Raw genomic sequence first — 24,145 nt, 5'->3', positions numbered from 1 at the left:
TGATTTGTCGCTAGTGACTAAGAATTCAAGATTATGTTCAATATAGTTACTGTTATTAGATAATGAAAAGTGCAGAAAAATGTGATTTTTTGGCCCCACTTCTACTACTGATGTAAGTATGATTTTTATCAAATTTCTTCATATCTCTTTGATTAAATTTTTTTTTCTTTCCTTTTAAATTTGGCTACATTTCATGGCACGTTGGACCTTAGTTCCCCGACCAGGGTTCCAACCACAGCCCCTGCATTGAAAGTCGGGGTCTCAACTACCAGCTCACTAGGGAAGTCCCGTGTTTATTGCATGTTTACTAGAACATTTTTAAAGCATTTTATCTAAGTTTCTATCCCTTTAATAGGATTTAATTTCCAGCCACCTAAAACAGTGGTCTTTTAGACTATGGAAACTTTCAAACTTTGGAGAGTGGGGCTCTGAATTCTACAAGCATGCTGTTGTTTTAAAGGGAAGGGCTTGAGTTTATTGTTTTCTTACTAGAGAAAATAATAAAGGAAATTTCTTTTTTGAAAAGATAGGCATAAGATCTACAAAAAAACTGGGAGGAGGGACAAGTTATTGGTATGTTGAAAGGAGATTAGTAGCAATTGTTCCCTTCAATCTCATTTTAGGAAAAACTGTTGTTCATTCATTCTCTATTTCTTTATTCTCAGCTATTAGGAAATCTTCCTTGATGAGTTTTTCTCCTCACAGTTCATTTCCAAAGATGCCTAGGAAGCATCCACAACTAAATACTATATTAACATAATCCTTTTAAGAAGAAAAATACTTATCTTCCTTCCATTTGCAGAAAGAAAGCAGCCCAGTAAGACTCAAAGAAGGACTTGGAGAAAAAAATCTGCCTGATTTGTGTGGCCTGTGGTTGGAAGATCAACACAGTTTCTAGAGAGCTAGAATCCAGAAGAGCTTCTTACATGGATTAAAGGAAGGATTGCCTCCATGAAAGTTCAGACTAATCCAGCAGCGTCTCTCAACAATTTTGTATTGTATTGAATATTGTTCTTCATCAACCAGGTAAGAAGATACCATAGTCTCTTATTTCCCTCAACATCTTATCTTTGAACACAAATCTGTAATTCTGTGTGTATGAAAAGTGGGAATATTAGGAAATATGTGACTGGACTATATAATTTTTTTTGGTATTTCTTTTTTTCATTTCATTTCATTTATTTATTTGACCGAGCTGGGTCTTCCTCTCTCTAGTTGCAGTGGGCTGGCTTCTCAGAGCACGGGCCCCAGGTGCTGCAGCTTCAGTAATTGTGGTTCAGGGGCTTAGCTGCCCTGGGGTCTTCCTGGACCCGGGACAGATTCTTTACCGCTGGATCACCCCAGGGAGGTCCCTTTTTTGTATTTTTCTTTCATATTATTACTTATTTGCTTCACTAGCTTCTGTATTGTTGCCTTGCATGCTTTAGATTTTACAGTTTTAAGAATCAGCATATCTAAGCTATGTTATGGATCTTACTGTTGTTGAAAATTCAATTAACAATCAAGGGGGGAAAAAAGAGCATTTTACTCAAGCCAAGCTGAGTATAACTCAGGAGACAGACTTGCGGAAGCTCTGAGAATTACTCTGCCTCTTAGACGTGGAAGGAACAGTCACAAACCTTTCAAGACAAAGTAACAGACATTAAACCTATATATTGATATTTTATATAAAGTTCACCAAAGGTATATAGTCCAGGTGAAAAATGAAAGTGTTAGTCATTCAGTCATGTCTGACTCTGCGACTCCATGGAATATAGCCCGCCAGGTTCCTCTGTCCATGGAAGTCTCCAGGCAAGAATATTAGAGTGGGTTGCCATTCACTTCTCCAGGGGATCTTCCCAACCCAGGGACTGAACCCAGGTCTCCCACATTGCAGGCAGATTCTTTACCATCTGAGGGACAGTAGGGGACCCCCATTCTTTTAACACTAGCAGTGTAACCTTTTAAAGAAGAGGCTCTTTCCCAGCTCTGTATTGGGGTGTCATGACTTGCTACTCATTTTGCGTGTTGTTACCTAGACTATGAGCATCCCTGGTGGCTCAGAATCCACCTGCAATGTGGGAGACCTGGGTTTCAATCCCTGGGTCGGGAAGATCCCTGGAGAAGGGAATGGCTACCCACTCCAGTGTTCTTGCCTCGAGAATTCCATGGACAGAGGAGCCTGGCGGGCTACAGTCTATGGGGTCCCAAAGAGTGGGACACGACTGGGGAACTAACACTTTCAAGAAGTTACATTGCTAGCATTAGAAAAGAGGGAAAAGGAATTTCTTTATGTTCGGGTAGACACCCACATCTTTGAGGAGATCTGGTTAGAGTGGAATGCAGATGGATACTGCACACTAGAGAAGGAGGAAGGAGGCCCGAATGAATACGGAAGAGAAATTCATGCTTACATTTTCTTGTCATAACTAAAAATATAAATTTTATCATGGGCAATGTCTCATTTCTTTTTTACACTGCAATGGTTTCAATTGGGGGTGATTTTTCCTTCCAGAGGGCAATTGTTGATATGTGGATAAATGTTAGGTTGTCACAATTGGATGTTACTATTATTTCATGGGTAGACACCATGGATTCTGTTAAGCAGCCTACAGGCAGAGGAGAGCCCAACAAGAAAGAAATAAGCAGTTCCAAATGTCAGTTGTTCTGATTTTGGAAAATCCCTGAGCAAGAGAATCTTAATGTGGATTAGTAATAAGACTTTTAATTAGCCAGTTCCTGAAGAGAACAGGCGATCAGTAAAAAGTCCTGAATAAATGGAAAGCTAAGACTTTAAAGAGAATATTTTTTTGCCTAAGATTTATATGGAATTCCTTGAAATCACTCTGGATTATTAAATTCACATCTACTAGCCAACAGTATTTTGACTTGAGATTTTGTCACTGTGATTTGAGACTGTCTTTCAGTCTGTAAATATATTTTCAATACTGTGAATACTGCATCTGAATGCATTCTTGGGCTATTCTGTTGCTTATGTATTAACATTTGTTTTAAGTACCAAGGGGTAGTTATGAACAATACAGTCATCCTTCCTACCCTTATAAAGGCTATAGTCAGGGAGCAAGGAATTGAATAAAAGCTATAGGAATTCTAGTTACAATTTGAATCAGTGTGCTGCTGCTAAGTCGCTTCAGTCGTATCCGACTCTGTGCGACCCCATAGATGGCAGCCCACCAGGCTCTCCGTCCTTGGGATTCTCCGGGCAAGAACACTGGAGTGGATTGCCATTTCCTTCTCCAATGCACGAAAGTAAAAAGTGAAAGTGAAGTCACTCAGTCGTGTCTGACTCCTAGCAACCCCATGGACTGCAGCCTACCAGGTCCCTTCATCCATGGGATTTTCTAGTACTCTTGCCTGGAAAATCCCATGGACAGAGGGGCCTGGTAGGCTGCAGTCCATGGGGTTGCTAGGAGTCGGACACGACTGAGTGACTTCACTTTCACTTTTCACTTTCGTGCATTGGAGAAGGAAATGGCAACCCACTCAAAGGAATACATAATGAAGTATAAACTTAAGGCAGTGGCATAAGGGAGTGGCATCTGAAGACAGACTTGAAGGATAAATAGGGTGGGGTGGGTGGATATCCTGAGGTGGGAAAGAGCTTTGATGCTTTTCAGTACATGGCTGAAAAAGCCATTGAATCAGAGCAAGAAAACAAAGTATAATGAAGTAAGTAGGGCTGAACTGGCTTCCTTGGTGGCTCAGTGGTAAAGAATCTGCCTGCCAATAAAGGAGACTTGGGTTTGATCCCCATGTCGGGAAGATACCTTGGAGAAGAAAATGGCAGCCCACTCCAGTATTCTTGCCTGGGAAATCCCAAGGACACAGGAGTCTGACAGCTACAGTCCATGGAGTTGCAAAAGACTTGAACACGGCTAAATATCACCAACAAAAGCCTAAATATTCAGAGTTTTGTTAGAATCAAAAAGTATTTTAATCTTGAATATGTATTCCTACTTCTTTGCTACTTTTGATAAATAATCTATTGGTATAATAGTTTTTCTTTCTTATAAGATCCCCTAGAGATATCATCTTATGCACAGTTTTCTTTTCAATACTATAATTTTGTTTCCTTCTCTTTACCACCGTCATTTTTATAGATTACGTCAGCTTGGACCTCCCAAGAGAATTGCATGGATGCAGTGATAGTAGCTGTGAGTAAGTGAAGGTTGCTGAGTTGTGTCTGACTCTTCGTGACCCCCATGGACTGTAGCCTGCCAGGCTGGTCTGTCCATGGAATTCTCTAGGCAAGAATACTGGAGTGGGTTGCCATTTCCCCCTTCAGAGGATCTTCTTGACCTCGGGATCAAACTGACATCTCTTGCATCTCTTGGATTGGCAGGTGTATTTGATTCTTTACCACTAGTGCCAGCTGGGAAGCTCAAACTCCTGAAAAGGACAAGTTACTTCACTATCTCCATATTTTTGTTTTTCTAGAATGTCTTACCGTTGGACACATGATATACATATTATTTTCAGATTAGCTTCTTTTACTTAGTGATGTGTATTCAAGTATACTCCATGTCTCTTTCTAGCCTGATCGCTCATTTCTTTTTAGCACTGAATACTGTTCCATTGTCTGTAGGTAGTGTAGTTTCTTTATCCAGTCAACTATCTAAAGATATGTCCGTTGCTTTCAAGTTTTGACAATTATGAACAAAGCTGCTAAAGCATCCCTCTGCAGTTTTTTTTTTTTTTTTTAAATGAGGTTTTTAGCCAATTTGGTTAAATACAAAGAAACATGATTACTGAATAATATTAAAAGGATATTTAGTTTTATAAGAAAGTTCCCTATTACTGTTCAGAATACCTGCATCATTGTGCATTCCCATTAACAATGAATCAAAGTTGCTGTTTTTCCAAATTCTCTCCAGGATTTGGTAATGTCACTGTTTGGGATTTTGGACATTCCAATACAGGTACCATGGTATCTGTGGAGGTGATGGAATTCCAGTTGAGCTATTTCAAATCATGGAAGATGATGCTGTGAAAGTGCTGCACTCAATATGCCAGCAAATTTGGAAAACTCAGCAGTGGCCACAGGAATGGAAAATGTCAGTTTTCATTCCAATCCCTAAGAAATGCAATGCCAAAGAATGCTCAAACTACCACACAATTGCACTCATCTCACACGCTACTAAAGTAATGCTCAAAATTCTTCAAGCCAGGCTTCAGCAATACGTGAACCATGAACTTCCAGATGTTCAAGCTTGTTTTAGAAAAGGCAGAGGAACCAGAGATCAAATTGCTAACATCCGCTGGATCATCAAAAAAGCAAGAGAGTTCCAGAAAAACATCTATTTCTGCTTTATTGACTATGCCAAAGCCTTTGACTGTGTGGATCACAATAAACTGTGGAAAATTCTAAAAGAGATGGGAATACCAGACCACCTGACCTGCCTCTTGAGAAACCTATATGCAGGTCAGGAAGCAACAGTTAGAACTGGACATGGAACAACAGACTGGTTCCAAATAGGAAAAGGAGTACGTCAAGGCTGTATATTGTCACCTTGCTTATTTAACTTCTATGCAGAGTACATCATGAGAAACACTGGGCTAGAAGAAGCACAGGCTGGAATCAAGATTGCCAGGAGAAATATCAATAACCTCAGATATGCAGATGACACCACCCTTATGGCAGAAAGTGAAGAGGAACTCAAAAGCTTCTTGATGAAAGTGAAAGTGGAGAGTGAAAAAGTTGGCTTAAAGCTCAAAATTCAGAAAACGAAGATCATGGCCTCCTGTCCCATCACTTCATGGGAAATAGATGGGGAAACAGTGGAAACAGTGTCAGACTTTATTTTTCTGGGCTCAAAAATCACTGCAGATGGTGACTGCAGCCATGAAATTAAAAGAGGCTTACTCCTTGGAAGGAAAGTTATGACCAACCTAGATAGCATACTCAAAAGCAGACATTACTTTGCCAACAAAAGTCTGTCTAGTCAAGACTATGGTTTTTCCAGTGGTCATGTATGGATGTGAGAGTTGGACTGTAAAGAAAGCTGCGTGCTGAAGAATTGATGCTTTTGAACTGTGGTGTTGGAGAAGACTCTTGAGAGTCCCTTGGACTGCAAGGAAATCCAACCAGTCCATTCTAAAGGAGATCGGTCCTGGGTATTCATTGGAAGGACTGATGCTAAAGCTGAAACTCCAATACTTTGGCCACCTCATGCAAAGAGTTGACTCATTGGAAAAGACTCTGATGCTGGGAGGGATTGGGGGCAGGAGGAGAAGGGGACTACGGAGGATGAGATGGCTGGATGGCATCACTGACTCGATGGACATGAGTCTGGGTGAACTCCGGGAGTTGGTGATGGACAGAGAGGCCTGGCATGCTGCGATTCATGGGGTCGCAAAGAGTCGGACACGACTGAGCGACTGAACTGACTGACTGACTGACCAAGGTATCTCAATGGTATTTTAAAGTCCTTTCCTTTTCAGGAATTTTAATCTTTTTAATTTTGTTTCATTTTCACTTATTATTTGTCCCCTGAGGGGGCAACCAGTCTTTTGTTTTGTTCATTCGTATGTAAAACACCCTGTGGTAAGACTGATTGGAAGGCATGTTGGGAAAGCGCCTGAGGATTTTTAATTATGGAAAAGAAGCTTCATAATGTTCAATAAAAGTCTCAACTCAGAGGTTGGGCCAGTTTTCATTTACATTCTTAAGGGTAAATGAAAGGATAGAAAGGACATATCTCAAGCGGGGTGTGCTTCTCTCATGTATCACATAGGAGAATTTTCCTTTTCTTTCTCCACAGAAACATAGAATTGCACACTGCAAGACTTCGGAAATAACTCATCTGCTGAATCTTGAGAGTGACGAAACTGAAGATTCTGCTGAGGTGCCTGAACTGCTGGGACCATTTAAGTATCCCAAAGACCTAGAAATGGCGATGCCTGAAAGTCAAGATGACTGGTCCAAGGAAGACATTGTGCAGTTACTGGAATGTATGGAGAAAAACATTCCATCCAATGACAGGCACACATTCAAAGCGACCCAGTCAGTGATGGACTGGGGTAAAGTAGCTTTTAAAGATTTTTCTGGGGAAATGTGCAAACTCAAATGGTTAGAGATTTCCTATAACTTGAGAAAGTTTCGCACTTTGAAAGAATTAATCTTGGAGGCTAAGGAAAACGTTAACAATTCCAAAAGAATAAAACACAAGAAACATCCAGATTTACCCAAGAAGCCCCTGACAGCTTACCTCCGCTTTTTTAAAGAGATGAGACCTCAGTACCTCCAAAAACACCCCAAGATGAGCAACCAGGAGCTGACCAAAGTTCTGTCTGAGGAATACAGGAAGCTGCCAGAACAGCTCAAGCTGAAATACAGTCAAGATTTCCAGAAAGAGAAACAAGAGTTTCAGGAGAAAATGGCTCTGTTCAGAGAACAGCACCCTGATCTAGTCCAGAACTCCACGAAACTTGATGTCCCCAAAGGAAGTCAAAGCAAAGTGCCAAAGAAGTTTCAGGAACATGTCCAAAAAGTGAGGTCTCCCCCAGAAAACCATTTACCCATGAAATGGAAATTCCACGGAGAGCCCAAGAAGCCCCCAATGAATGGCTATCACAAGTTCCACCAGGATCTCTGGTCGAGCAGGGAGCTGAAAGTGGTGCCCCCGAGGGAGCGCATGGTGGAGATCAGTAGACGCTGGCAGTGGGTCCCCCAGGACCAGAAGGAGCTTTATAAGAAGCAGGCAGAGGAACTGCAGACACAGTACAAGGTGGACCTTGATCTCTTTCTCAGGACTCTGTCTCCTGAAGAATATGCTGCTTACAGAGAGGTGACCTGTGCTAAGCCTAAGAACATGAGTATGACGGGGGGCCCGAACCCCAAGATTAGAAGGATGGGTCTGCAGTCCCCATCATCAGGGAATTTGCAAGGAAGATTTAGAGAGGACCCGGTGCTTCAGGCTGCAGAGTTAGCATCATCAGACACGACTGGAGAACATTCTCCTGCCTCAGGGAGATCAGAGGAAAATGAGGAAGATGCAGAGGAGGATGCCACTAACTCCTCAGACCAGTGCAGAGAAGATGAAGACTGCAAATTTGAAAGCACTGGGAATGAAGATGAAGATTGTGATGTTGAGAGCACTGTCTGTAACTCATCTTCCTAAGGGGACTCCTCTGACTCAGACTCCAAAATTAAGTTTTTATCCCTTAAATGGTGGAACAGAGGACTTTCCAGCAAAACTCTAGGGAATCTAGAGTTACCAAAGGGAGTGGAGTCTCCTCCTTGCCCGTTTCCCTCCCTCAACTGTGTTTCTTGGTAAACAATTATACTACCAGAAATAATGATAATATTTATACTTGTTATACCTGAAATTTATTTCATACTATGTCTTGCCATATATCTAAAACGATGTTAAAAGTAAAGATACGTTATTGTCCTGACTGTGACTTTAAAGCTGATGCTTCAAAGCATTAAGGCAGGATTTCCCCTGATGATGCCTGGAGACTGAGTCCTAGTACCTGCTGCTCTTGGGCTTCCAGGAGCACTTCCAGCCCTGCGCATGCACTGCTTGAAGGCCATGTTCTCCTTCAAGCCACTGCAACCCACTGAAGCCCGAACACACCTGCAGCTTGGCTCCCTGCTGTGTCTTCACACTGAGAACAGAGAGCAGGCAGGTAGCCACCTGGAGAGGGCAGGCTGACATCACAGCAAAACCCGCTGTTTCAAAGATGCTAAATCTGAAGCAGCAAGGCTTTTGTCTGAATTATGCTGTCAAGAGACTTTCATTGATTCAGGAAAGTCGCTGCTGTGAGAAGCAATCTAGATCTCACGCAGACCCTGACCTGGCACTGCCGCTTGGTCTTCCAGCTTACACGACTGCGCACACTCAAGAAGGGACGCCATGTCAGCCTGCGGCCTCCTGCGTGTGGGGCCGCGTTCTCCCGGGCGGTGGGATCTGAGTACACCCAGGCGCTGTTCCCGCTCAGCAAGGGATGCGACTGCTGTTGCAGGAAGTCCACCCACTGTTGACCCTCCGTGGACAGATAGTAGAGGACCCGCAAGGGAACCCCACTCAGAAAGTCTCTGTGTATCTTCTTCCTGGTGCTCCAGGTAGGTGCTCCTGATGCCAAGCAGGTAAAGAGCATGAAGCAGCAACAGCAGTGCGTCTAGACCATCTCCACACTGCGCCTGAAGAGATCCTGCCGATCCTGCCGATCCAGCAAACCCACCAACCTCTTCCACCCGTTACCCAAGGAGCATGCGTGCACACTTGTCAACGGGGAGACTGTGATGCATTCCACGCAAGCCAGCTATCGAGAGAAGGCGCAGAAGCACACAGACTTGTCCTCATGGCTGGAGAAGCTTAAAATGCTCGATTGCAGCCCATCCTCCTCCTTTCAAATAATCCTGAGTACACCAGCACGTACAGGCTGGGCAGAGGATACGGGCCACTGGGCTGCAGGAGATCTCCCAGGTCTGTTGGCTGCACCGGCAACGTTTCCCCCGCCTTCCGACCCTCCTAGCCACACAGCTCAGCTGCGTACCCTGCCGGGCCTGGCCTGTGTCTCTGCCAACGGCACGGACAGTGCTGAAGTCCAGTTCACCACAGCTTTGAGGCTCACCAATGACTGGCAGCTGTGGGCCTTCATTGTAACCAACCTGGTGAGCGGGTATATAAAGGAAGGAAACAGACACCCAGAGGGAACTGAACAGTTCGCTGGACAGGGTCAGTCCAGACCACAGCCTCGCTGTCAGCTCCCACTACCTCTGAGTGTGTGGCTTTTTTTTTACCTGTGTGTGCTCTTTTCCTTCTTCCAGAGCCGATACAAGGAGTCAGACACGCTCTACATCATGTTTATCTCTGTGTTTAAGACTTTGCTTCTAGGGCATTTTGTATGTAGAGCAGTTTAAATAAGAACCTTAACATTTATCATCTGTCTTGATATTAAAGTGCTTGTAGTGACCACTCTGTTATCTGTATACATGTAAAGTTAGGGACAAGCTCTTAAGTTTACAGTCAGAAATTCAGTGTGTGCCTGTGTGCTCAGCCACTCAGTTGTGTCCAACTCTCTGTGACCCTCTGGACAGTAGCCTGTGAGGGTCCTCTGGAATTTTTCAGGAAGAATACTGGAGTGGGTTGCTATTTCCTCCTCCAGGTGATCTTCCCGATCCAGAGATCGAACCCATGTCTCCTGCATCGGCAAGTGGATTCTTTACCACTGAGCCACCTGGGAAGCCACCCCCAAAATTTAGTACTTGATATTTAATATTCCACTCTAGCTTCACAGAGGCCAACCCAAGTGTACATGCATGCGTGCATTTGTGTGAACTTTGAGCCTCTCCTTCACCTTTCAGTTATGTAAAGCTGTTGTAAATACCATCCCAATTCAGTGCCTTGAAGTTTTTTAATCATAAGAATTTAAAACAGACAGCAAGCAAGCCCCCAGGGAACCATTACAGCTAAAGTGAAGGTGAAAATCACTCAGCCATGTCTGACTGTGACCCCATGGACTGTAGCCTACCAGGCTCCTCTGCCCGTGGAATTATCCAGGCCAGGATACTGGAGTGGGTAGCCGTTCCCTTCACTAAGTGTTTAGGAAAAACAGATAAATAAAACTCCAAAGCTTTACAGGAATGTGAAGAAGCAGCAGAAAGATTCCTGTGGGCAGGTGAACCATTGAAAGGAGTCGGACCCTTTGTGTGCGTCTCCCACTTCTTCCGACTGGTTGGGGTGGCCCTCAGGGCCTGTGGTTCTTGGGGCGCTGGTCCAGGAGGTGTCACGCTCTGTCACAGACCCAGAGCTGCCTCCCCCCCTTGTTGGGTCCTGACAGTCACCATGACTGAAGCCAGGGTCCCTCCTCTGGGGTCAGCACTCCTTGTCCAACTTACTGGGAATACAGGCAGGGAAATTGGAAAGGGCTGCCTGGCACAGTGGGTAAATCTGTTCGCTGCATGGTTTTTGTTTCCTTAAAGGTTTTTTAAAATAGGTATTGGGTTGGCCAAAAAGTTCATTTGGGTTTTTCCACGACAGCTTATGGAAAAGCCTGAACAAATTTTTTGGCCAACCCTATATGTTTGGCATTGTTGTTGCTGTTCACTCACTGTGGTGTCCGACTCTTTGCGACCCCGTGGACTGCAGCATGCCAGGCTTCCCCGTCCTTCACTATCTCCTGGAGTTTGCTCAAATTCATGTCCATTGAGTCACGTTTGGCAAGCTGTCTTTTAATGGGTTTGTAATGTCTCATGTTTTTAGCAGCCTGTATCTGTAGCTGGTGCTTTTAATTAGGAAAAAAAAATGTAAATAAAAAACATTGTTTAAAAGACATAACCATAGAACACAACTTCTCACTTGTGGATTTTTTTCTGTGTACTCCAAGTAAGATAACTTGAAGCAGCCAAGAAATAAAGTGAAGTACTTTTTTTTTCCCCCCCATCTAGATCCTTGTAGGTGCTTTTGTTATTGTGGTAAATATAAAAACACAGTTTCATTCTCATGACTATGAGGAAATATCTGTACTTAAATGAATTCTAAATGGTTGAAATGCTGAATGTATTTGGAAAACCATGCTGCAAATTATATGATTTGCTTCTCTGCTCAATATGAAATTTGTAAAATTAGCGCCAAAGACATGATTATTTTTATTTCAAATAGCAGGTAATATAGGGGGCTCTTGCTATTAAGATGTAGTAAGGTTTATTGAAGAAAAGTTAAATTTTACCTAACCTCCTTCTCCTTCTGCCTCTGTAACTCAGCTTGCCCCTTGCAAAGTCTAGATCACATAGGTCACGTAGTCTCAGAAAGTGGGGACTTACAATACTAGGAACTGGACTTTACTCACTCACCCTTGTCCTGCTCTTTGCAGTCACCCAGCCCCTGCAATCCTGCTTAATCATGCCTGTCCAGGTCAGACATCACCCTCCCCATGCTGACCATTGTTCCTGTGTGTGAAACACCTTGTTTAAACCAGCCTATTAGCAGCTAGTGTTGCCTACTACACTCTGTCTATAAAAACTCTGTAATCCCTTTGTTCAGGGCTCAGAGCTTGGAGTGTTAACTCCTCTGTGCCCATTGGTGTAATAAACCTGAGTTGTCCAACTCTCCGAGTGTGGTGCTTGGTTTCTTGAGTGCTGGTTTCGGCAACATTTCAACATGAGCTAGAGAGTAAGTTTAAAGAACCAGTATTGAAAAACTTATCAATATATATTTAGAAAGTATCTTTAGTGTTAGAAATACAATGGTGAATATGTAATTCAGTGTGGGGCAAAAATATTTAAATTAAAAGAAATGCTCTATTGTATGATCGGAAAATGGGAACAGACATGCTCCCTGTCATACCATCCCATCCTTCATGCCCAGGTGATAATCCTAAATTAAAATAATAAAAAAGAGTAACATATCACCAGTATGATTGCAATGCCCACAATCACCCCCACACTTATAATATCTATGCTTAACAGAGCCTCCAACATACAAATACACTTAAGCTCAATGTGTGTAATCTAATTAGTTTTTGACATCCACTTTCAAATCTTGAAAACTTAAACTTTTAGACTCTAGTCCCTAACTTTTATTGCAAAACTCCTTTCCAATAAGGAGTATTTATTTATTAATTTCTTCAGGCAAAGATTTGTCCAGTGCCCCTCATGAAGCACTTTCTTTTTATTATTGTAGAAAAAAAGGACCTGCTAATTCTGGATTCTCTGAAAGAAATTCTTATCCCAGTCTCCAGGGTCAGTGGAGATTTCCCTGCAAATCGGTTTTCACCTGGAGGGTGAATAGATGTGTAGGGCAGAGTAGTTTTCGAGGAAGGAGGAGAAGGTTGGGGGCTGACCTGGATCTGGTTAGGGACCAGGTCTGTCCATGCTGTTTAAGCCCTGGGGGGCAGGAAATGGGAAGCACATAGTCATATTTTGTTGAGTCCAGCAAGCTCACAACACAGGTGAATAACCATTTCATATACTCCAGACAAACGGCTGTAAGGGAAGATTTCACTGTCAAGATGATAGAAACCAACAAAAGTTGGCAGTTAGCACCTGCTTTATAACATAGCAGTAAAAAGGAGGGTCCATTACAGTAGAAAGAGCCTAAAGACAACGAAGTATTCTTTTGCAGCACTGGACAAGGGCTCTGCCAGAGAAGGAGTCCTGAGCATCCCGTCTGGGCCGTGACTCAGCCTCCTTACCTGTGGCCAGTGCAGATGAAGGGCCTGACAGGGAAAGTGCACATGCCGCCATCGTACCTCCAAAGGAGGGAGTGCTTGGCAACATCCACAAAACTTACACTCCCACTGACACAATCAAGGAACACTCCAACCCTGCCCAGAGGTCTCTCTCTGTACAGAGGCGTGGTGGGGGCTGTGGTCCAGAGTTGGTAATGGTCATCCTGCTTCACACACACAAGGAGAAAGTTGACCCTATTGGACTCGTCCAGTATGCCATCGTCCTTTCTTATCCAGGAATCCTTACAGAAGCCTACAGCCCAGTCCCAAGAGCTGTCCACAAGTGTCTCCCAGTACTGTTTTCTGGAGGTGAAGCTCTGGGCTCCCCATGCAGCAAAATACTTCAATGTTCCACCATCCAAAGATGCATGGAGGCTGTCATGTTCATACTTCAGACTTCTTGCATCATCAAACAGCCTGATGTGCTAACTGCTTACTTCATTACTGAGTGAAAAAGTTATTGTGGAGAGATGAGAGAATATGCCAGTCAAAATTAATATTAAAATAAAATGACCTATGAGAGAGGAGGGTTTATCTAGAGTCTCATTGGGTGAAAAGTCTTAAGGTTATTAGAAACGTAGTTTTAACTGGAAAACATTGGATTCAAACGTTGCCAGGATATCTGCCAAGGAAATAGATTATTAGTTACAATGGAAAAAACTGCTTAAAAACTCAGAGATTATAAACAATAGGGAGGTCATGTCTACTTCTGGCTGAGTACTTTTTATTCCATCTAAAAGACTGGACAACAGGCATTGATCATCTCCAAGACCATGACAATATATCTTATCTCCACCTCCATTACTTCTGCTCAAGGGAAAAAAAAAATACATTGTAGAATAGAGAATTTGTGATCAATCTTCCATTTCAGTTAAATTAGCAAAGTGGACATTGAGGAAATAAAACCTAAGTATGGCTTCTTAAAAGTGATTTCCTTATAGGCTTTTTTCTGCTTTTGATCTGCGGTTCCAGCCTAAGGTCTAGTCTTCCACTTCCTGACAAGTCACCCTCCAGGCTGAGGTTTATCATGGAGCTCTGTGGGGCCCATCCACCATTTGCTTCCTTGTGGTTTCCATACTTTTTTGAGGCTTATATGTTTGTTCATATTATATCAATGGGAAAACATATCATACATTCAATTGCTAAGAAACTTTCTCTATGTAACTGCACTTAAACTCTGAAACTGGAATACCCTGGATTAATAACCAGCTTTCAGTGAAAAACCGACATGGTAGGTGATGACATTTCTAGGGATCCAGGGGCCATTTTTGGAGTATGTCCTTTTCTTCATTATACAGATTATTCAAATTTATAAGTAATTGCTGAGGCATGAATCGCATCAGTCCTTGCACCAGCCTATGTGTATTCTGCAGAGGATTTTAGTGACTCTGTGACCGCACATGTCCGTACGTGCCTATTTGCAGGCTGTTCTGCACAAGCTGAGAGATGAAGAGGGAAAGACTGTCTGCAGAAACCAACACCGAGGGACCCTGCAGGGCAGACACACTGGTGGGGTGACACTCACCCCGGAAGTGGCCGAGCCAGTCCATCAGCCCGGCCATGGGGGGCGCAGGGAGTTCTGGGAGCAGAGGCTCCCAGAGGCATGTGCAGCTTGCTGACTCACTCCTGTAAGAGGAAGATGCGGTTCATCCTTCTGCTGCCCAGGGCTTCTTAAACACAGCCTTTACGATAAGACAGCATCCTTCAGCTTTTCTTCATCTAAATCCTTTTCCCACAAGCTTGGGATAGGACCAGGCTATTCTTGGGAAATTTTTTTCTCATTTTTCTCATGGTCTGTTTTCACCCCCATTTCCAGAGGTACTTACCTTTCTCACCTAATGCCTGGAAATACTAGGCCTTGAGCTTCAACATGTTTATGATCTTGAAATTTAAATCAGTAAAAACTGGCCTTTTGGAAAAGTCTGCATTGGGCATGGCAACACATACCTCCCTCAGACACAGGAGCAAAATATGCTATTAATTACTTCAATTCAAGTGTAACAGGAAATCATATTCAACAAAACAGACGAGGATATGTGCGTGTTAAGTGAAGTGAAGTGAAGTCACTCAGAATGTCCGACTCTTTGCGACCCCATGCGCGAGTTAAGTTGCGTCCAATTCTGTGTGACCCTATGGACTGTAGCCTGCCAGGCTTCTCTGTCCATGGGATTCTCCAGGCAAGAATACTGGAGTGGGATGCCATGCCCTCTTCCAGGGGATCTTCCCAACTCAGGGATGGAACCTGCATCTCTTGTGTCTCCTGCCTTGGCAGGGGGGTTCTTTACCCCTAGTGCCACCTGGGAAGCCCCATAGATACATATACACACAAGCAATGTAGTGTTGCCTGGCACACTGCGTGTTCCCTTTGTTAAATGCAGCTCTATCTCTTACACAGTCCTCACAGTGCCATCATCAGCGTTGCAAGATCAGACTTACCATTTCAGTTTGTCTCCCAATTCCTGTCAAAAATAAAATAAGGAAACATAAGACTAGACTTCTTCATAAATAGCCAACCAGTATTTGGGTTGGGGAAAACTTCAGAAAAGTTCTTATCACCACCATGAGAAAACAGTTGGGACACCCATTGTCTTTTTTCTCCCCAAAGCAAATTGGCACAGCATGTTGAGATAATCCAAATTCTTGATAAATTAAGAAATTTGGAGGGAGAAGAAGAGAGAGAAGTAAAAGGGTAGTGACTGGACAATCCTCAGCTCTCTGTAAATTGATGTTTCCTAGGACAGGGAGGCCTGGCGTGCTGCGATTCATGGGGTCGCAAAGAGTCGGACACGACTGAGCGACTGAACTGAACTGAACTGAACTGAGGGCTTGTCCTAAAAGTTTAATATGCCCCAAACTAAAGGCAACTCAAACCTGGGATATTCCAACAGGACGTGAAAACTTATGAATGTGTCTAAAATTTCTCCCATTGCCCAATTGGAGATCAAAACATTGAATGGCAGTATAAACGTTGTTCCCTTCTGGTTTTTGCAGAATCAAATTACAAAAGGAGATTTTGAGAAGAGAGTATTCCCTGAGGAGTCTCCATCTTCACAATTCTGCAAAGCTTGCTCAATCATGATTTTCATGAGTTGCACTTTCTCTTTAGTATTTCCCACTAGGAGAGACTCCCACCTTATAATGCAAGAGATGAAAAAAATAGACCCTGGTACCATCTAATGGCCATCAAAGCTGTGAGCATCAGATAATACATTTTCAGTCCTCGGTCCTTACCTGGAGTAGCTCCACATTTGGTTTATAGGACATTTTCTTGAATTCTTTGTATATTACTTTGAGATCTGTCTTCTTTCCACTCAGTTCCTTTTGTTTCTTTCTGATTTGCTTACAAATCGTTTGGCCTTCTTTTGTAATAAACCCTTTGTAGTAATTTTCTCCCTCCTGAAGAATTGGAGTTACCATCTGATAAGTTTTCCTAATCATGTCTCCGTATCCATTCACGTAAAACTGTTGGGAGAGGGGTTTCAACAGCGTTTAGTTTGCTCTGACTCATTCTGTCTCCCAAGAAGCTATATCCATCTGAAATTCATATCTTCCCTCTTCTCAGAAATCAAACTTATTCCTCTTTCCTTCACTTATTTTTCATGGTTTTTGACTAGGTCAAGAGTCAAACCCACCTTTTTCTCAAATAACTTCCATCCATTTCATACAGATGTTTCTGAAACATCTGGAGAAAACTTTTTCATGGGTCATTTCTTTCATATGCCTCCTATCAAATCTGAAAGACCCATGCTAGCAATTGAAATCTATGGGTAATTCATACATCATGTGCAGTATCCTGATTTCAATGTTAAGAAGTAAACTGATGCCTCATCTCAAACCTCCCAAACTCCATAGCCTGTCTTCTCTCTGAGCAGCTATGTTCCATTTTACCCTCAGGGTGGGTATCCTAAGGAACGATCTTCAGGTTTTCATCTACTGCCCTCAAACAGATGCTCATCCTCCCAGTCATTTCTTTCATTCCTTTTCTCTACAAACAGGTTCTGTAAGGTCACAGACTCCTACCCACATTGTTTAGAAGGTCATGCATCCTCATTCCATTGCATATTGCTTCCCAGTATTGATGAATTCACTCTCTCACTCTTGATCTGTTTTCCTTTATTCCTTTCCCTCCTGAGGCTTTTCTTTAACGTGTCACATTTTCTGCTTACTCTCTAGATAGTGAGCTGTCACTCTTTACCATGATACTCACACCCTTTAAATTGCTGTTCAATTTCCTTTGTATCCACCTGAGCTCATGTAGTAATCAGATTGAAAATACCTGTGTTTCTCAATAATCTGTCCCTTACTTTCTAGAATGTATGTCTTATACAGAAATCTGTGCCTGAAATAACCCATGAATTTGTAAATGCCCTCTTGATCTTCAGAATGAGAACTGATCTTAAACCTGAGAAGTTTCCCTTGAGATCCTGAATCCTGGGTGTGGAGTTGTCCACATCCCGTCATGTGCCTCCATCTCAGCACTTGTGCTGCATTCTTCTAATGGATCTTTTGCTGTAGTTCCTGATCCATTAGATTCCAAAAAGTCCAAGAGGCTTGGAAATGTAGGTTGAAATGGTACATGGAATATTATTCTAAATAGTGTTCAACCCATTCTCTGAATGTTTTAGCACATGATTATTTCACCTCAAACTATTAAGGGACAAGTTTCTAGTATGGCTACCTTTATCTTTTTCAAAGAAAAATGCATTCTCCTATTTACCATCCAAGCGTCAGTTTTTTCACCATATTTTTTGAGGTTTCTTTCAACATCTTGTATCTTTTCCCATAAAGATCTCATTTGGTTTGCCAGCTTCTCCTGTAAAAGAATTGAATTTTAGCGCCAGAAAAGATTGAGGTTTCAGACTCCAAATAAGGGAGTGTACTAGGGAATGTCAGATACAGGAACTGGAGGAAGACTAGCAAGGCCATAACAGATCACCACATTTCCTTGTTCTTCCTCACTAATGATCAATTTTAAGAAATTTCACACCACAGAACCACACCAAGGGAATCATCTGCTTAGGCAAAGGAACAAGATTTTGTTGAAGATAGCTAATTTTCAAATACTGTGGCATCTTGTAATCAGAGTTTGATTCTAGTGATGCTTGTCCCCTGTTAATTCCAACATACTGTATCTTCCTTCATTGTCCAGGGTTAGGAAACCAGGATCCAATGGCAAAGACTTTTTACACTTGTAGATTTTGGAGTCAAAGACTTTTCTCAAAATGAAGGCTTTACAGAGCCTTGAGCATAATAATGTGTCATCCAAATAATCATGGGGGCTTCCCAGTGGCTCAGCAGTAAAGAATCCACATGCCAATGCAGGAGATGTGGGTTCAACCCCTGGGTCAGGAAGATCCCCTGGAGAAGGAAATGGCAACCCACTCCAGTATTCTTGCCTGGGAAATGCCATGGACTGAGGAGCCTGGTAGGCTACAGTCCATGAGGTCACAGAGAGTCAGACATGACTTTACAACAAATTGACTTCATAACCAAGCCAGTGGATACAAGTTCCATAAAGGCAGGTGTGCTGTGGCATTTCTTCACAACTTTATCATTGCTAACTAGATTTGTACTGGCACTCAGTAAAGAGAAGTTTCAGTCATCATCATGATCATAATATCCTTTTAGTCTCTTAGGTGTACCATCCCCAAGCTTCCTAAGTGCTCTCAGAGGCATCACTCACCCAGAATTCCTCAGCAGCCTCTTTAGCTGGACAATGTCTGTGAGTCTTGTGCTCCTGACCTTGAGAGCAGACCAGAGCAAGCTCTTGTCGGCTTCACAGAAGATCGTCTTTGTCTGCTTGTGGGTCCCATACAGGTGTTCCTCACATTTCATGAATTGCCTGAGATTGGCTTTTCTCACAGTGTACACCAGAGTCCTCAGAAGAAGAAAATTGGTTTTGAGATTTGTCTGTTCTGATTATTGTCTGCATACAGGACAACTGGCAGGGACTTTGGCTTGTTCCCAGAAAAGACAAAGAAAGGACCTACAGAAGCTGTGCCCATAGCCTATGGTGACTGGGTCTAGAAGGAAATTCAGGCAGACAAGGCAGGTGAGCTCCTTCTGGAAGGCTTCTGGGATTTCTGAGTCCATTTTCCTGGAGGAAGACAATCAGGAGTTTATTCCTCTTTCCCCAAGACATAAAGGAACAAACAAATTAGACTCAGGGGATGACTCAACTGTGGAACTGTATTGGGAACAGAAGAGACTGGAGTTTGCTTTGACACAAATGGAAAACTGAGACACAAAGAGAGCTCTCAAGAGCTGCAGGAAATTTTCTCGACTGCCAAACAAACGCTATCTACTTCCTGCCCCCTTTTCCTCTACCTAGAGGAGAACTTCAATTTTGTTGAGGTCTTATTTTCCTCTAAGTAGCATGAGCTTCAGGAGTTTGACTTAATTTATAGCTGTTTGTTGTGGGTCTTGATTGCCCTAAACAGTCAATTACAATACGCCATGCCAGTCATTGATTTAGCACACGATACTTGACTAAACTTGTATTTTATTATTTCCTGTGATTGTCAGTATTCCTGTGATTGGATGTCCTTTGTTTTATCTCAATCTAAATTCACATCCACAATCACTTTTTTTCTCTCCAATACACTTTCTGAATACATTCAGAGTTAATGAAGATGAAACTAAATTTTGTCAAATAGGATCCTATGTAACAGAAACTACTGGCAGTCTCCTGCATTGCAGGCAGATTCTTTACCTCTGAGCCATCAGGGAAGCCCTTCATGAATTGTAACATATACTAATTCCATATACTGATTGGTTGTCTTTGCCTTCCTGTTTAATCTGTATCATACTCATTAATCAAACCAAAACTGAAACCATAGGGTTATATCTTCCAAGTCTTTAAAACTATTATCAGACACCCCTTTCATCTTGTGGTAAGATGCAGTTTGCATGCAATAGTGATAATCAGCACCAAAAAACCAATCATATTCTTTAAAATTGACTTTGCTAAAATATCGGATCCTTGTGTCTGTACTAGTTAAGTACAGAAATTCCTCAGACGTCTTAAGTGTCACTTTTCTGCCTGCTAAATTATTTCTTAGTTTCTTTAAAATTTCAGCCATAAAAACTCACATGTCTGGAGAGAAAACAGTTACTTCACTTTAAAATAATATTTTTCTCAAATTATTGCATTTCTTACCTAGTTCAATAGAATACAATAATGGACAATATTATCTCTTATGTGTATACAGGCACACTCCATTTTTAAAATAGACCACTTTAGGTATTACACACGGAGATAAATAGCTCTAAAAATTATTTTTAGGCTCTATACCACTTTCTGAGTCCTCTTAATGCATAGGAATAACTAAGAGATGAATGAAATTAGAGAATTAAAATTAGTCACCATTAATTCCAACATGTATGCCATTTAGACAATATAGAGATACAATAATTTTACTAAGTTGTTACACATAGTTACGTCAATGAAACAACTTCAATTTTCTGTTAAAATTAGTAAATTGTGTCTCCCCCCTCCACTGCTTCCTCAAGATAGTCCCAGGAGCTGCTCTGTGGTGAACTGTGTACTTGCCTAAAGAGATGTAGGAACAGTTCATCCTGGAGAATAATGTAAAGTTGGCTTAGGGATCAAAGTTCCATTGTGGTCGTGATAGCTTTCCGAAGTCTCAAGATCCAGGTGAGCTCCAAACACTCCCTCTGAGTACTGGAGAAAACTTTGTGTCCTGGAGTCTCCTTGTACTGAATCTCTGAACCCCACCCATTTGTTCCAAATGATTGTATTTCATCAATCTTCCAATGGGATTAATACAGATGATGAGATTCCCTGAAACAAGATAAAATTGCTTTAACACCTTGGCTTATCTTCATAAACATGTCTCTGCAAACATCCTCTCATCAAGAGTCACTGACTGTACTACAAAGTGAAAGTGAAAATTCACAAACCCACCCTGAAATATACTGATATGTGACTTTCTGAATATTAATCATTCTTATTTTTAATTTACCAAAAAAGTTGGAAAGATTATTTTATCACTTAGAGAGTTTAGCTAAATGTCTTGGAAAACTTGGAAATCTATTTCCTGAGGTTAGTTTAAATACATTCTGTCATGGAGGAGGAGCTTTATTTTATCAATTGATTGATTTTTGCATTTTAAAGGAACACTGTAATGTAAGAACTCCTGTGGTCACCACTCCAGAATGGAAACATCTCTTGCCCCTCACCCCCATGCTCCAGATCAAGCCCCCCAGCTCCCCCCAGCAACAACAGCCCAGGGGTTTCTGCCTGGTGCTCCCCACCCAGCTCATGTGGGACAGTAGAGGAAGGCCCCAGCTCAAACACACCTTCAGGCCAATGACATTAAAAGGTTGCTCTGGAACAAAACAGAAACATTAGTGACCACAGTGGAAAAATTAGGATAAAGACATATTTTGAAGAAATAACACATAATATCCTCACTTTTCTTTCCTGATATATTTCCCATTGGACAATCAGCTGGAGAATGCAGAATTTTTGGGAAGAGTGGGAATCAGGACCCTGCTTTTAACTCTTTCAAGACCCCTGTACTATTTATATACATTTTAAGGAGTTGATGGCTTCCCAGGTGGCTCAGTAGTAAAGAACCCACCTGCAATGTAGGGGACACAGGAGACATGGATTTGGCACCTAGGTAGGGAAGATCCACTGGAGAAGGAAATGGCAACCCACTCCAGTATACTTGCAGGGAGAATTCCATGGACTGAGGAGTCTGGAGGGCTACAGCCCATAGGGTCACAGAGTTGGACTCAACTGAAATGACTGAACTTTCATGCAGGCAAGGCGTCGATGCTCCTAAATGTTTATGAATGTGCATTTAAAAATGATCTTGAAGATTCATAGACTTAGAGAATGAACTTATGGATGTCACGGGGAAGAATGGGAGGAAGAGGGATAGTCTGGGAGTTTGGGATGGACAGGTACACACTGCTGTATTTAAAATGGATAACCAACAAGGACCTACTATATAGCACATGAAACCCTGCTCAATGATATGTGGCAGCCTGGATGGGAAGAGGTTTTGTGGGACAATGGATACATGTATGTGTATGGCTGACTCCTTTTGCTGTTCACTGGAGACTATCACAGCATTGTTTGTTAATCGGCTATACTCCAATGCAAAATTAAAAATTTTTAAAAATGAAAATGATCTTGAATTGCAAAAGCACAACCACTGTCTTGGGGGGCCCACAATTGTTAGTAAGCATCCCCAGGTCATTATTTTTCAATTCTTAACCAATTTCCCTAGCACCGTTCTTTGGTAAATGAAGTATGGCAGTATAGGTTAATTTCTACAATAGTATTTTGTGTTCCCAATTAGTCATAAAGTGTTTTTAGGAATGCTGACATAAAGGTGACTTTATATTATTTCTGTTTTTCTGTATTTACAAATTGCAGCAGTCACAAAAATCAGGGCACCAGACACAAGTGTACAGTTTCCTCTTTGGAAGACACGGGTGCTCTGGGTCTCCTCAGTGGAAGAGTTTGATGACGGTGTTAGCCCAGAGTTCTCAGAAGTGGATGACATTAGGCCTGTAAGTGCATGTTCAATGAAAAGTCTGCCCCTGCTGTGGGACGGGTGGGAATGAGGCTTAAGGGAGAGGGGATATATATATATATATATATATATCCTCCAATTAAAAATATACTTAAAAAACGCCAGCTGCTCAGACAGCAGCTAGGAAGATAAATTAGTGTAAGCTCTCTGGTTTAGAATCAGGATGAGAGACTTGTGTCTGCAAATGCCCTTCACGATAGCTCTTGGATTAGTTTAGTGCTTGTGTAAATAATCAGAGACCAGGTGACCCTGTGGGCATGTTTCAACTTGGCTGCTGCCTTAACTTCCCCTCTGTCATGTAGCCCTGCCAAGTTGGCATGTCACAAAGTCATTGTGAGTTTATATGCCAAAGAATTTACCAAATATAAAAATACCTCCTTGTTCCATTATGTTTATTATGAAGACCACACTGAGTAAGTGTACTAGGTAGATAGTCTGGAACTCAATAAATTGATCATGTCTGATCATACACATTTCTGAATGCAAGAGAAAGAAACTAAAATTTTGCCCACTAATGTTACTGTTTGTGAACTTGACTGATTTCAGTGGATTTCTCTTTTGAACCTCTTAACATTCAGTATGGTGAATGGTTTTTTAATATTTTTTGCTGTCATATGGAGTCAACTGTTTTAGAATATTAACTAGTTAAAAAATATACAAGAGATCATAGGCTAAGTGCAAACTATTGTCACTTACATAGTTTAATATGTAGCATATTTTGTTCAATGATATCCCACATTTCAGAAATTTTGATTGATTTTCTATTTACTGATTTAGTTATTGTAAATGCTATGTAATACATTCTTTGGTCCATGTATCCTTGTTTGTTGTAATTTCTGTTGGAAAGAATGCTAGAGAAGATGTTTCTAGGTCAAAAGATTTATGTAATTCCTTGGAAAGCCCAAGAAGCCCCCGATGAGTGGATATCACAGGTTCCACCATGATTTGAACTATACACTAAGCACCATTCCTTTTATTTACTAACCTGATATAAATAAGTATACCACTTCATTCCTGCACCTGTCTGGTTCATTTATGCAATTAAAGCACACTGCTTACAATGTAGATGAACCTTGAAAGTATAAGTGAAAGTAACCAGATATAAATAGTCATAAATTGTGTGAACCCATTTAATTGAAGCTATATAATAGAAAAATTCATGAAAAATAAAACTGGATTAAGGGGGTGACAAGACACAGGAAGGGATATGGGGAGTAAATATGTGCATTGATTTCTTTTTGGAGTGATGGATATGTTCTGAAATTAGACAGTTCTTGTTTCACAAATTTTTGTATATTACTAAAAAACACTGAATTATGTACTTTAAATGGCATAATCGTTATGGTATATAACTTTTATGTTAATAGAACTATTATTTAAAAGAGAAACACAATTGA

At 41.7% G+C, this 24,145-nt stretch overlaps 1 protein-coding gene and 2 pseudogenes across 4 annotated transcripts; 2 read left to right on the top strand and 1 right to left on the bottom strand.

Moving 5' to 3' along the window:
• Positions 1–410: 410 nt before the first annotated feature.
• Positions 411–8,399, top strand: LOC129652710 (upstream-binding factor 1-like protein 1). Of its 4 annotated transcripts, none has more exons than XM_055581617.1 (3): positions 411–1,026; positions 4,101–4,154; positions 6,762–8,399. In XM_055581617.1, exons 2-3 carry the CDS (start codon positions 4,134–4,136, stop codon positions 8,118–8,120), a joined length of 1,380 nt encoding a protein of 459 aa, XP_055437592.1. In that variant the 5' UTR covers positions 411–1,026; positions 4,101–4,133; the 3' UTR covers positions 8,121–8,399. The 4 variants fall into 4 exon arrangements, with proteins under 4 accessions (XP_055437592.1, XP_055437595.1, XP_055437593.1 ...); XM_055581620.1 differs by having other exon boundaries at positions 4,101–4,158; XM_055581618.1 differs by lacking the exon at positions 4,101–4,154 and having other exon boundaries at positions 693–1,026.
• A 117-nt stretch (positions 8,400–8,516) lies between these two features.
• On the top strand, positions 8,517–11,298 carry LOC129652713 (MAU2 chromatid cohesion factor homolog; annotated as a pseudogene).
• A 1,679-nt stretch (positions 11,299–12,977) lies between these two features.
• Positions 12,978–20,981, bottom strand: LOC129652716 (tripartite motif-containing protein 43-like; annotated as a pseudogene).
• Positions 20,982–24,145: the final 3,164 nt, after the last annotated feature.

Source organism: Bubalus kerabau, chromosome 5 (assembly GCF_029407905.1).
Source record: "Bubalus kerabau isolate K-KA32 ecotype Philippines breed swamp buffalo chromosome 5, PCC_UOA_SB_1v2, whole genome shotgun sequence".
Classification (NCBI taxonomy): Eukaryota; Metazoa; Chordata; class Mammalia; order Artiodactyla; family Bovidae; genus Bubalus; species Bubalus kerabau.
This window is presented reverse-complemented; position numbering and strand designations above follow the sequence as displayed.

What these genes read in the sequence shown, in the direction of transcription:
- LOC129652710 (XM_055581617.1), top strand. Translation starts at nt 4,134, where the DNA reads ATGGATGCAGTGATAGTAGCT. An exon ending in TGGATGCAGTGATAGTAGCT is followed by an intron (nt 4,155 to 6,761) that starts GTGAGTAAGTGA and finishes CTTTCTCCACAG; the next exon opens with AAACATAGAATTGCACACTG.